This window comes from Primulina tabacum, chromosome 11, assembly GCF_025594145.1.
Source record: "Primulina tabacum isolate GXHZ01 chromosome 11, ASM2559414v2, whole genome shotgun sequence".
In the NCBI taxonomy this organism is placed as follows: domain Eukaryota; kingdom Viridiplantae; phylum Streptophyta; class Magnoliopsida; order Lamiales; family Gesneriaceae; genus Primulina; species Primulina tabacum.
The window spans coordinates 4454262-4468869 of record NC_134560.1 but is presented as its reverse complement, the minus strand read 5'-3'; the positions used below and the strand labels follow the sequence as shown (position 1 = coordinate 4468869).

General features: G+C 38.0%; 2 protein-coding genes and 1 pseudogene across 3 annotated transcripts; 2 read left to right on the top strand and 1 right to left on the bottom strand.

Annotated features, from left to right (window-relative positions):
• The first annotated feature begins 219 nt into the window (after nt 1-219).
• Nucleotides 220-3440, top strand: LOC142519924 (uncharacterized protein At5g19025-like). Its single transcript, XM_075622948.1, has 2 exons — nt 220-1041; nt 3046-3440. The coding sequence occupies exons 1-2, from the start codon at nt 368-370 to the stop codon at nt 3080-3082; spliced, it is 711 nt and encodes a 236-aa protein (XP_075479063.1). The 5' UTR covers nt 220-367; the 3' UTR covers nt 3083-3440.
• Nucleotides 3441-4026: 586 nt separating this feature from the next.
• LOC142518530 (pentatricopeptide repeat-containing protein At5g19020, mitochondrial-like) lies at nt 4027-6130 on the top strand (annotated as a pseudogene).
• Nucleotides 6131-6233: 103 nt separating this feature from the next.
• Nucleotides 6234-14424, bottom strand: LOC142519923 (mediator of RNA polymerase II transcription subunit 33A-like). Of its 2 annotated transcripts, XM_075622946.1 has the most exons (12): nt 13824-14424; nt 12432-12542; nt 11452-11799; nt 10768-11087; nt 10583-10674; nt 9856-10207; nt 9424-9634; nt 9099-9213; nt 8865-9026; nt 7938-8598; nt 7635-7841; nt 6234-7506 (listed from the first exon to the last, which is right to left on the bottom strand). In XM_075622946.1, the coding sequence occupies exons 1-12, from the start codon at nt 14102-14104 to the stop codon at nt 6386-6388; spliced, it is 3981 nt and encodes a 1326-aa protein (XP_075479061.1). In that variant the 5' UTR covers nt 14105-14424; the 3' UTR covers nt 6234-6385. The 2 variants fall into 2 exon arrangements, with proteins under 2 accessions (XP_075479061.1, XP_075479062.1); XM_075622947.1 differs by lacking the exon at nt 13824-14424 and having other exon boundaries at nt 11452-11690; nt 12432-13696.
• Nucleotides 14425-14608: the final 184 nt, after the last annotated feature.

The window sequence follows — 14608 nt, the reverse complement described above, 5'->3', positions numbered from 1 at the left end:
GTAAAAAGTAATATTCTTAATATAAAAATAATATTTTTACATGGATGATCCAAATAAGAGATCTGTATCACAAATACGACCCATGAAACCATCACACACAAATTTTCACCATCTTTTTTTTAAAAGAAAACGTCACACAATTGAATGGAAGGTACACTGTAAGATCAAACAAAATATTATGTATTTAAATTGCATGCACTGTGTAATAAATACGAACGTGTGTGTGTGTGTGGTGCAGCCACTTTAACTTGCGCCCCCCCAATAGTCTGCTAACTTGCGCACCTCCACTCGCTCCAGCAGAAAAAAGAAGGAATAACCTCCCGGCCACTCCCCATTTCCGCCGCCCCTGGACCTGTTTTTCACTAACATGCGCCATCACCTCCTCAACTCCACCATTATGCCTCCTTCCTCCTCCCTGAAAAGACCCACCTTCCCCAATCCCCACCCACAACCACACCTCAGTTCACCGAACTGCCCTCCCCTCTGCAGACACTCTCCCTCCGCCACCCTCGACATCCTCATCTTCATCCTCGTGATTTTCTCCGGCGCTTTTCTAATCATCTCCTATTTTTCTTATATTTTCCAATCACTGTCACTTATCCTCCCCCCTTTGCCCACTATAATTTCACACTTCCGTTACCATCTAACCTCCAACCCGCAATCCCAATTAGTTTTTTTCGCATTGTTTCTGCTATCTTTTGTTATTTTTGTTGTTTTATTTGAGATCTGTTGTGGGCACAGATCAAGAAAATGTGGAAAGATTGGCTGTAAAGGGTTGAAGAAGGCGATGGAATTTGATTTGCAGCTGCAAGGCGAGGACTTGTTGCGGACGGGAAACGGGAATAAGGCAGTTAAAGAGGTTAATGAATTGCCCTGGAAAGGGGGCACCGGGGATAACCCTGATTATGAGTGTTTGCGCGCTGAATTGAGGAAGATGGCCCCGCCTAACGGGCGAGCTGTGCTGTTTTTTCGCGCAAAATGTGGGTGTCCGGTTGCTAAACTCGAGGGATGGGGCCCTAAGCGTGGGCGGAGACACAAGAAGTGAGTGGAATCTTTGTTGTGTTGATTTTTTTATTGGAATAAGAATGGATATATTTTTCTAGACTGTGGCATTGTTTGATTGTGATATTGACAAAGCAACTCAAATGGGAAATTGTGTATTTTGGATTGATTTTATCAACATGCCAGGATTATTGATTTTGGTACAAGGATGTAGGTTGTTATTGATTGTATTTTGTTCATTTGTTAGAGTCTTGGGTCATCAAACTTGTGAATTACATGCACTCTAGTAAATTTATTTAGTTAAGCCAATGTGATAAAAGATACCCAAATATGTAGATGATCTTTGTCCGTTTTCTCCTGCCCTTTGGACTTTACAGGTTTAGCAATGGTACAGTTATTATGCTAAAATGATGTCTGTTCTGTTATAACTATGATTAGGATAGGAAATTTTTGTTCCTCTCAGCAGATTGTCTCCTGTTGAGATAGGGAGTTTGTAGGAGATGCTTGATGCCTGTCATTTTGGGGAGGAATATAAGAGAATGACACAGCAGTTGCATTTTTCCAGTATATAATAAAATTGACTGTATTAGGCTTTAGGCTGTTACCGAATCTTGTTAAGTCGAGAAAACAACCTGCAAAAGATCTCTAGGGCCTAGGCTGTGCTGTACTAGTGCATATCTTGATCAACTCGCTCATTTTGATTTTATTTTTTTCATGCTACAATAGGATTATTATTTTGATTAATGGAGCCCATTCCTATTGTGTAACATTTGCTGCATGGAAGTATCTGGCAATTAATTTATGGAGCATTCTTCAGTGATTTAGTTTGCCACAAGCTTGAATTTGATTTTTGGTAAAATGAGATTTCTAACATGTATAAACATGATTGGTGGATGAAGAATGTGAAAGATTATGTTAATTTTACTTTTTAGTGATTTGATGTCAAAGACATTATATAGTCCGTCCATTCTTACTTCAGAGAAGCCCCAGGATTCTATGCTTAATTTCTTGTTTCTGAGAACCCTGAGGATTCCTTAATTAATTTCTTGTTTCATTCATTATATTATTCTGTGCCAGAATTGTATGTTGGATTGCTCCTTAGGCTTCGCTGTTATTATTGTGTTGGAGTTTCTTTAAATGATAATGGGTATGGTTGCAAGCTTGTGTTGGAGTACGGATTTAACTATTTAAGTCTGTAGGAAATATTGTCTTTTGAGGTGTACATCTGTGAGTCTATTTTCTGTTTCATGATGTTTGATGTGCTTCCACCATGTCGTCATTTATAAAATTTATGGTTGTTTCAATTCTATGATACAAAGTTTCATATTTTTTGTTCGTCTTTGATTTGGGAACAGTATTACGTCATATCTTGGACTCGGGACGTGACACTCTTCTTCTTAGAATTATGTAGGACGGATATTCTAATGTTGAATGAAAGAGCTTTATATTTGTCTAATAACATTGTTCCATCTGATTCACATTTCCTTCTTCTACTTGGTTTATGTATAGTTGCCCACATAACTGCCTTTGTTTGAACCTGAATATATTGAAACTATCTCAAAGGAATCTTCCTCAATTTCATTTGGTGGACACTACCTTCACTAAATGCACTTGTTTACTCTTTATCTGTGGTATCTTTAGAGGTTTTAACCATAGATTCATGCTAGCATATTCTCCTCAGCGTCATTTTCATATTTATAGACTTTATACAAAAAGCAGAAAGAGGGAGGAGCAAAATAAAGAATGGGCAGATGAAAAGTGCTTTGGTAGTCATTCAAAAGTGGCATCACGTTGGTTCAAACATAAAAAGTGGCATTACGTTGGTTCAAACAAAAAAAAAGTAGCATTACTTTCGCGTACCATGCATTTTCAGTTGTCTTTCACGTGCTCTTATGCGGTTCTATTCTATCATTTTTGTTCTTCATAAATGTGCATAATATGTCATTTGCCACTCATATTTGATTTTCATACTTGTCAATTATTTCAAATTTCGTTTTTCCCTGCTAGTGTTATACTTAACCTGTATTATCTGATGTATTTCAGAAGTCTGGTTCTTGCTGGTGGGGGAGATCATCACTGACTGTGGTGCGCATTCCTTTGGGACTCATAAACAGTTCCTTCTGTAGTCACTTGTTTCGTATTCATTCTGAATGACTGCATTGTTAGGAACAATTTTCTTTCAATATTGCACCACCATGACTCTTGCATTTATCCACATTGGGGAACTTATATCTTCTCTATACCGAACTAAGTGGGAATAAATAAAAGAAATTAGTTCAATAGAAATCTCAATTTTTATTAATCTTTTGTAATATACATAGCTAATGCTTATTAATACCTTGCCGGTACCGTTGATCTTCATACTTTAAGGATTGGGAACACAGTCCACATGTTATTGCACAAATATTACCAAGAATTTCAATATGAAATATGTTCTAGTGTGGTTTGTGTGCATGTTATGTACTTCAGGAGAATATTGCACATGATAGCTTTGCAAATATCAGTTCTACGCATATCATCTACGCCTTTCGGATGTTATTTTCTGGCATTCACAATTTCATGATTTATTTTCATGAGTAGGTCTCATCTAAGACGGTCTCCGGGTCGATTAGGTCCATACTTAGAATGAAAAGTAATATTTTTTACACAAAAGTTAGATCCGATATGAGATTCAACTTACAAAATTTATACGTAAGACATTTTGATAAGAGATTTTGTGTATTTTCATTGAGTAAGTATGTGAAATTTTTATTAAGTCATTTAATAAGACCTATAATGTATTTTTTATATATATATATTCCAATATTGGTTTAAAGGTGTATTATTCTAAAAACACTTTAAAATATTTATAAATCTTCGTCATTACTTAAATAAAAATCAAAACATTTCCAAAACTCGAATTTAATCTACCATTTTATGAGATTTCCATATTTAATACCTTGGTTGCATGATTTGGTGTTATATTGTTGAACCAGAAAGAGTTTATATAAATGCCAAGTTTATTAGTATATATTTATAATTCATATGACATCAAATCTTAAATATGAGGTACTATCTCATGTTCGAAACCGAATTGATAGTCAAACTCTTTACTAAAAAAAATATGATTATTATGTAGACATCACTTTTTAAAATGTATCGTGTAACATAATGCTTGGTGGATATGTGAAATATGGACATAGTCACTGAAGTTGGATCTTGTATCTTGTAATATCATGCTTGGTGGAATGTGATATATGGGCATTTAATTGACGCGGGTGAGCTGTTTGTGAGAAGGCCTGCTAGAAACTGTGTGTCTTACACGACTGTGATCATGGGGTTGGCTCAAATTGAGTTCTATCTATGACGACGCAGTTGAAATTTTTAACGAAATGAGGCTGCTGGGATTGGTCCCTAACGAAGTGACTATGGCTAGTGTCATCTCAGCTTACACACGTGCTAATGGCCTTCGACAAAGGGGGAGATTGTTGCATGGTTTGGTGTTGAAACTCGGTCTCGATGTGTTTGTTCTCGTATCGACGAACTTGGTTCACTTGTACTGCATGAGTTTGCGTCTTGCTGATGCAAGGATGATTTTTGATGCGATGAAAGAAAAGAATGTGGTTTCTTGGAATGTTACGTTAAACGGATAAGTTAGGCACGGGTGGTTGATACGGCTAAAGAGTTGTTTGATGTAATTGTTGGAAAAGATGTGGTTTCTTGGGGTACAATCATTGATGGATGTTTGCAGTGGGGTGATTGAGGGACGCTTTGGTGCTCTATTGTGAAATGGGGAACTGGCTTGAGTCTTAATGAAGTTATGATCGTGGATATCATATCTGCCTGTTGGCAAGAAACAAACTTTATTGAAGGTCAGCAGTTTCATGGTTTAGGTGAGAAAATGGGGTTTGGTGGTTATGATTTCATGCAGGCAACATTAATTCGGTTTTATGCAGCTTGTCGTGAAGTAAAACTGGCTCGCTTGCAGTTTGAACTGAGAAATAAGAATCATATAGCATGTTGGAATGCCCTTATTTCAGGACTGATAGGAAATGAAATGGTTGATGGGGCTAGTTGTTTATTTAATGAGATGCCTGAAAGATATGTTTTTTCATGGAGCTCAATGATTTCTGGTTATTCACAAAATGGGCAGCCTGCTTTGGCTGTCAAACTTTTTCATGAAATGGTAGAGAAGGGATTTAAGCCAAACGAAATTACGATGGTCAGTGTCCTTTCCGCCATTTCTACTTTAGGCATATTAAAGGAAAGAAGATGGGCTCATGAGTACATCTTTAGTAACTCTATACCAGTTGACGACATTTTGAGTGCATCAATAATTGATATGTATGCGAAATGTGGGAGTATTTATGCTGCTTTAGAAGTGTTTCATCAAATTCAAGAGATAACCACCAATGTCTCACCTTGGAATGCAATTATATGTGGCTTGGCTATGCACGGGCATGTTGCAGCATCTTTAAGAATTTTCTCAGATTTGCAGAAGCGTGGTATATGACTTAATGCTGTCACATTTATAGGAGTCTCGAGTGCATGTTGCCATGCTGAGCTAGTGGAAGATGGAGAAAAGCATTTTAAGAGCATGAATGGCATATATGGTGTACAGCCAAACATCAAGCATTACGGCTGTATGATAGATCTTTTAGGCAGAGCTGGAAGGCTAAAAGAGGCCGAAGAAAGAATAAAGAGCATGCCCATGAAGGCAGATGCGGTCATATGGGGTACATTATTGGCAGCTTGTAAAACACATAGTAACACAGATATAGGTGAAAGAGCTGCAGAGAATGTGGCAAAGGTAGAGCCATCACATGGTCCTAGTCAAGTTTTACAGGTGGCGCGATGCATCATTAGTGCAGAGAGCTGTGCAAGATGGAAAATTATCGAGATCCCCAGGTTATAGTGGTGTAGTATCACATATTGGCATAAACTTTTGTAAAGACTGGTTCTATTAATATGCCAGAGTCTGTAAACGAATTTGATTTCGAGATTGAAGCAGTGCATATACCATGTTTTTTGCAACACGCTGAAGAATGATCACATATTGTTAACCAAACGTCATGTTTTGATTATTGTATCATACAGTAGAGTCAATTATTCCTAACCAGTTTACCCCCTACCAACAATTGCTCCTAACTTGCAAGAAATGGGAATCGACCTTATACTAAAAACTATTATACTAATTGTAAAATGTAGTTAAACTGTTATTATTCAGAAGCTATTGTTAATGGTAAAGTGTATAATTATAACATTTTAAGTTATATGTAAAACTAACTGTCATGTCTTCAATCTTTTTACTACGTAGACAACTACAAATTATGTAGGCAACTATATCCTAGAAAACAAGGACAGTCAATTGCTACATGTATGGCCGACAAAATTTCAAATTTTATTATAAAAAGCTATTTTCAGTTTCTATGATAAGATCAGCAGCAGAGCCCATGGTACTTGCCCCACCAACTCCTAACAAAGCAAGAGCAAGCTCCTCCTCGCCCTGTCGTCTCAACCCCTTGCTCAGTCTCTTCAACAGCTCGACATTCACCTCTAGTATCCAGGTTGGTGTGCATCTCACCATCAAACTCATGAAACCAGATATGTAAGCATGCCAAGTAGCTGGATCACAGCCAAGTGAAATCTTTCCATCTAGAGCACTTGCCAGAAATTCCATGTGATTTCTAATAATGTTAGGTCGCCTCTTTGAAACCGAAGATGATGAGGCCACACCCCAAGTAAATGCTCCACAAAGTATAGCCAAGTATGCCAACGCATACCCCCTGATCATTGGAAGCGTTCCACATCCATTGCCCTTTTGCTCGGTACGGTGAATAGACATAAACCAAGAAGGGAGAGTTTCTTTAAATAATGACTGCACGAGCCCCAGCCCACCGGTTAAGAACATTATGGAAGCTCCAAGCCAAGCTGCGAGTTTTACCCTGGTTATGGCTGCAGCGAGTGAGGCATGCCCGTATTTTAATCCATTTGGTTTTTTCAGCCTTTCAGAACTATCACTCGAGATACCATTGGCTATGTCCTCCACAGTTTGCATCAGTAGTAAAACTATATTGTCTCGTAAAAACATTATGTCTCTAATTGAACGATAGACTCGTAAATAAAGAATCCCAGGAGCAACTGGAGAGATTCCACCACTAAAATGAGATCCAAATCCATGACCAAGTAGTGATCCAATGCCACCATTATTCGAAATGCAGCTGCTGCTCAAACCAAGTGTGGCACTGAAGCAGCTTCTAAGTAGCTGAACAACGGCATCATTGCTATGAAGGAAAACAGTACGAGAAGCAGAAAATACTAGGAAATCACTCCAACGCTTAGCTTTTTGGGTCCATAAAGAAGCAACTATTGGCATGCATGGCCAAGGACAGCCAGCAGCAAGGTGCTCCAAAGCCGGACCAGCCAGATTCAGGAAACGTTGTGAGGCTTTATCAAGCTTATAGGTTATGGTTAGGCTCACAAATGCTGCCAAAGGCAATGGAAGTGCAGCTGGTGAACTTCCTCCTATAGAAGTGTAGCGAGTTATTGTAGAATGGGAAATAACAAAACAAAACTCAGACTATGTTTCAAAATTCTTAGTATACACAAAAAAATTGGTATTTTAAGATAGGCCAGTCATAATAAAAGCAAACCTGCTGCAAGACTGGGGACATCGACACCGGTGGCAGCTAGTATTTTCTTTATCTGTTCCTCAACATTGGAGAAATTTGCTGCTGGACTCGGCCAATCTGTTCCATTCATGAAAACTGACTTCCAAACACCTCGAGTCACTTCAGCAGAGAAGTAACTTACAATAGAGGCCAACGTGGCGGGAAGATAATCCGCCAAATCTTTCAGCCCTGTCGTGCAACCAGCATCAGGTGAGGTGAAATATAAACAAGATGTCACTTAAAAAATAATATGATAAGAACACGGAAGTTTATGGGGAGACAGACCCGTGCATAATTCACGGGGAGACAATCTTCCATGAGCGCATGCAGTTAGAGCGGCATCTGCCACAAAAGGGACAGCTTCAAGGATATTCCAAGCTGGTATTTTAGGCCTCAGATAAGCATCTTCACTTCCAGTCCCACAGGAACTACTGCTTCCAGATGTCGCAGTGTTCACAGACTGTTTTCTCGCACTGATTTTTTTATACATCATGTTTAGTAGTGTATCAACAGTATGGTGCACTGGTGTGCCATTGACAAGACCGGTGAGAGGTGAAGCTATACAGGCCAGATGTTGCCTATACCACACTTTGAGTTTAGGAAATGAATCAACGAATATTGGTTTGGAGGACGTAGAACTAGCAACTTGTGCAAGTCTCCTTCGATTTGGATCCTTGAGTGAGTTTCCTGATGATACTAGGTAAGAATTCCGTACCAATAAAAGGTATTCAGGAGTGAGTTGGGATCCTACCAGAGGCACATCTCCAACACCATACTCTATAGGAGGGTGATTAAATCTCCATAGCTTTAGAAGAAGAGCAAATGCATTTGAAAATACGGCATGAACAGAAATTTCTTCTCTTGTAACCATGGTCCAGGAGATATCAGGCACGCATGAGCCAAAAACCTCACATATTGTCATCAACGAACCAGCAAGCTCTGGCACCTGTCAGAAGTTAATATTTTTGTTAAGGTTTCACTGATTCTAATGCTCACTCATCATCATATCCAATAATATTAATTGTACTGAGAAATGATAATTCGGAGTTCCTGGAAGGCATCAAATTAGAATATTCATGCTTTCACATACATCTCATCACTCGTACATATTTAAACAGTTATTCCTGATTTATTTTAAAAAATAAGCATAACAAAAAAACTAATTTCTCATGTTTATGGGAGAAACTTTTAACTACTTGTGAGTAAACATACCAATCCATGGAGAGAAAAAATCTGGACACAGTCAACTGGTGCTATTCCCACAAGGAGAACATTGAGCATGGGAGCATAATCAGTCAAATAGTTTTCATTCCCAGAATAGTTGACAGGGACTGGTGGAGAAAGTAGTTTGGTAATAAAGTAGAGCGTGTGTTCCTGCACACGGGTATAAGCTGTTAGAATGTTTGGAAATTAAGATAAAAAATTAAATAACAAATTTTTAACTACCTGAACATTCCATCCATGACTCAAGGTCGCCCCACAAAGAATACTAGCAGCAGCTATCCTTTCATCAGCGGAACCTTTAACCGCAATCTCGAAGACTTTATTAATTTCTGCAAAGCTTCCACCATATCCATGAGCCAGTGTTCAGTTGCTTTTCTCTTGGATAAATAATAACAGTTACTGAGTAATATTAAGCATATTGATCCCAAATAAGGCTGTCAAAGACAGATTTTGCTTTCAAACTTATGTTCGTGAGATATTGCATCGACAGTCCAGTTTTTTAGCAGAAGCGAATAGCATTTTGAATGATCATACTTTGATACAATACCTTGAAGCAGGAGTTGAAACTAAAGCATCGATCATCACTGGGGTGAGAGCCGTCCCTTTCATAAATGATGACCACCCAGTCAACTGAGTGGGAATAGTATGTGGTAGTTGGTTGATGTGCACATCTACGTAGCCCGGCCAGAAATAAGCCGATGTGTCCAAAAGATTTCTGGCTATGCAAGTGTCAACAATTAAATGATATAGGCTACCAGCTGCAGGATAGGACTAGGATAAATCAGTACCACACCATAAAAAAAATTAGAGAAATCAACTGTTCCAGCACTAAGCTAATTAGTAGGTTGAAAACTTCTTGATAATTATGGATATAACACTCAATAAGTCATTTTTGATAACCTATATGAAAAATGCACATCCTTGGACGACATAAGACACATCATAGGCCTTGAATCTTAAAGAGAGAAAAAAAACTCACAACAATTAATCGGTGTATCTGATGTGGTGATGCAATCATGATGTGCAGTTCCAACATCGATGCCAGATACAAACAACATTGCTTTAGCAGCAGCCTGATTGACAGCAGGAATGACCGACTCAGGCGGGGCTAGCAAGCTTTGATAATTATGCAGATTCTGTAGACTCAATACCAAATCGGTACGACGCTTCCTAGAAACTCGTTGTTTCCTTCCCATACCGCTATTTGATTCATTTGTTGCCATACTTTCCTCTTCCTCGACAAGATCAGCAACCACAAGTGTTGTGACAGACAATAACATGCACAAGCGGGTATTTAGTCGGGGTACAGGTCCTTCAATGGGATCCCTCTCCTAAAAGTTAAGATCCAACTCAATCAGCAACAAAAACAATCTCGAAGAATCACAGCAAGAGCATCTAAAGTTCACTAAAGCCAGAAAATTACATCCACTGTATCGAGACATCCCCTGTCAGCATGAAAGTTTTAATTCTTTTGATTGCAAAGAGAACAAGATCAAGTACAAATCTGTAAAACGGCAGTATATACTTTCACGCAAGCACAGAACTGTGGAAACCACGCTAAAGAAGTGTCTAGTCATAAACAAGTACCTTAGCTAACATATGTTACACATGTCACGGACTTGAAAACATCCTCTAAAAGGTTTACTTGAAAACATTCCCCAAAAACATAAGCTAAACAGTCAAAGTCCAAGTGATCTATTCCTCACCCGCTGGACAAGGCGTAGGGCAGCCATCCAAAGTCCAAGAAATATTTCATGCCACGAGGTGGCATTAATTGCTTGAAGGGACTTAACTAAACCTGAAAAGGTGAATACCAAATTACAAAAGCTCTACATAAATCTTTTAGTTTATTTGGAACCGAAAAAATAAGACCAATGGACGGTGACTTTACCAGTAATGATTTCAATGGCACTTGTTGCGTTAACTCCTGAACCATCCATTGCATCTTCAAAGAATAGATCCAGAGGAAGCCAAAGTCCAGACCGACTAGTACCAAGACAGAGACCAGCAAAAGAAGACAGAGGCCTGGATTGCACCATGGGGTGAGACTGAATAAATGAACGTACTTGAAAATGTTGAGACTTAATTTTGCTAGTATCTGATGATAACAGCAGAAGAATCTCCACTGTACTGGATTTCGAATTTCTCAAAGCTGATGAATTTGTTACAAGCAGCTGCACTCGCCGGGTAAAGCTTTCCCACTGTTTGGACCTGATAGAGACAGATTATTGAAACAGTTGCCCAAATAAATCTAATAACTAGACTATGGACACACAATAAAATGACAGTCGTGTACACAAAAAAGAACCAAAAAAAGGCGCTCAGTATCAAGGTTTCTTGTCGTAATCCCAGACAATTGGTTGTAATGATTTATATAATTTATTTTCAATTGATGTATCAAACTCCAAATGAGACACTTCGATACCGAGTATAAATACTTTAATACAGAGTTGATGTGATGGGGGCAAAGTTAAAACTCAAATCAAGTTACTTCAACTCAGGCACACAACAAAAAATGAACCACTTCAAGCATACAAAGTTGGAAATGAAATATTATAAGCACTAAAATCCTGACATGTTTTGGCGTGCCAAGTAAAGTATCCTGGAAGTTGTCTTGTTTTGCAGAAACTGCCCAATCAGCTCAATGACCATGATGCAATTAATAGCTTGTAAACTCTGTCTATGTTCTTTCCTTTTCTCATCATGCATATTATCAACATCTAAATCCATATCTTGAGGTTTAACTGGCCATCTAGAGTTGTTCTCTGGCGTAAGTTCCAGTAATCCTTCATCATCCAGTGTAGTGTCAACCAACTGCCAAACAAGGGAAAACACAAAGAGAACCAAGAGAGTTCCAGATTCATTTGTTTGCATATCAAGTATCTCGGAAAAATGAAGTATTTCGTCTAAAGAATTCATGGTCCTGCATGTTAGAATTGGGCAGCAAATACATCAGAAACTCGGATCACATCATCAAACATATGGATTAAGTAGAAATTGCACGGAAACATAATGAACGACCAAACAATGTTGTAGCAATTTCATAGTTCCAGTGTAAGTAAGCTGTTTGTGTCATGAAATGAAAAGCATTATGTGAGATTCAATGTTTCCAAACAGCCTAATATGCGATATTTAGACAAGGAAATCTTCATTATAATTCTCTTTGGTCAAAGGCAGTAATATTGGTATGTGGTAAAGAGCAATTGTGATGGGGACTATTTGCACACCTGTTTTCTTACTAAGAAGTTGTAAGTTGACTTCTTTGCTTTGTAATTGTCCTACTTTTGCAAGCTCACACGTACCAGTTTGTTATATAGAAGACGTACATATACAATTTAGTTATACATTTGCCTACAAGATGTCATTTAAGTGATAAAGGCACTTGACTGGCAAGCATAGAGATTCAAGGATAAATTGATATTGAGGATGATAAATTATAATAGAAATCAAGTAATCTCTTCTTAAACTTAGAGTTACTGATTCACGTGATTGGTTGAAATCTAAGTACTCAGGAAACGAAAAACAATTCAATGCAATTAAATATCAGGTACTCACTTCTGATGGTTTGGCAAATCTGTGTTTTCCTTCAGTGAGAAAGCATGTAATTTAAGGAGTTCCAGATAAAGCCTGAATGCTGTTGGACAGGACAGGCGACAAGAAACTGCCCTGTTCACCGATTAAGATACAATGAAAGTAATGAACCACCACATTCAGGATATAAACACATGGAAAATATGTTCATAAAGCTCTCCATCATGTTTCACATTATAGTGGAACTCATAGACCCCAGAGACCCGAGATCACATTATCAGTGTCAAGACGTGCACAAAATTCTATATATTTTAATACTCAAAGGAAAATGTTGCTTTCTTTGATATTAAAATACATTGCAAACATTGTGAATTCATTTGAGGATCCAGCTCAAACATGCAGGTGATAAATTGGAAAGCTACCTCACTATCCAAGAAGTAAAGCAACCAATATAGTACGAACAAAAACACATTAATAGTGAAACTTAGGCAGAGAAAATCTAGATTCACTATTCCTATTACGAACACTGCAAGCATTTTTGCTCTATAATAAATGTGCATATGTAAAACAAAAGGAGAAAAGAAATCAACGGTGACTTCTAGTTAGAATACTTAAATGACAAGATGATTTTTTTGCGCCAATTAAGAGCATTTTCAACACAAGAAAATTTATGCCACCCCGGGAAAAATTCTGTACTTCTATAAAGACAAGAAAATTAACATAACCACGGCCTTAGAAGTTACAAGATTGTTGAAGGAAACAGAAGATATGGTATTAGGAAGTAAAGCTGATTCCTAGAAAAAAATGCACAATGAATACCGAGAATTTACAAAAACAAACAGGGATCCTGAACACATCATCAACAGTACTGTTTGCAACTTGGCATTCGGCAACTTTCTTCAAATGTCATCAACAATTTGCTAGTGGAATCCACCAATTAGTGGAAACTGATTCTATTATACAGGGAGTAATGCACATCTTGTTCAAAACAAAAAATATTAATGGCCCTACATGATTTGTATTATATTTCAGATGTTCGAGCGACCATCTTGTAGAAAAAAGCACCGGGAATTCTACTACAGGTATGTAGCATAGAATCACCCGTAGAAACCCGCTCCATACATCAGTAACGAGAAAGTTTATAGAAAAGAAAGAGTTGCTATAGAAATCTCCATCACAGATCAATCATCCAAACGAGGTAAAATGTAATAACGGAACAGACTTACAAGACTGATATCAGTAGAGATTAGATCATATAACAATTCAATGTGATACACCTCCTTCAGACAAGGGTCGGAGCATCAAGAACCAAATGTAATAAAGATCGAAACTTTGCTAAAAAACACATGGAACAGAGTACACAAAAATAAGATTTTAAAAAAAGGCGTCCGAAGTAAGAAACAAATTAATGAGGACCTCGTTGAGAGGAGACCAAGAACAAGTAAGGGAGGCACAATCTTCAGCGCCAAAGCTTTTTCCAAGATCTTCCATGCAGTCGGCACGTTGTTCTCCCAAAAAATGTGGGACACTAAAAGCTCAGCAAGTTCAATTGAAGGTAAAGAGATTCCAACAGAGGTCAGAATCGAGGACACCTGCGCGGCCCATAACAATGGGTCCCCGCCCTTTTCTTGTGCCACCTGTGTTAGCTCCAGAACAGTGTCCCATGTGCTGCAGTTCCACCGGGTCGTCACCTCCATTGCTAAAGCACAAGTTTTTTCATCGCTTCATGTTGAGCTGAGTTTTTTTTATCCAGAAAAACTGAGTGCGTATGCACGTATATTTTGAGGTAAACAACCGGCAAACTTGAAGATTGATGCAATGTGATTGGAATCAAATGCGAAAGCCAAACTGATCAAGGGCAGGCTTCAGACCTAACAGGAAAAAGGTAGATGGAGAAAGAGAACAAGAGCTGGAGGATATAGAGACTGAGCAATTTGCGTTGGTTCAGTTGGTGTATGGTGGTTGCGTTGCTTACTGTTGTATCTAGCTTAGGCGGAGGATATTATTGTCTCCTGGTTTCCTGTTTATTGCACTGTTAGAAAGGTCAAACTTATCCGTAAATTATTTAACACTTACTCTATTCTATTTTATTATAGTAAGAGTTATTTTTTTTCAATTTTTTTTTCAAAAGTTAAAATTTAAAATAACTTCTTATATAAGTTACGAATGATGATTAAAGGAGAATGAATGAGAATTAAGCA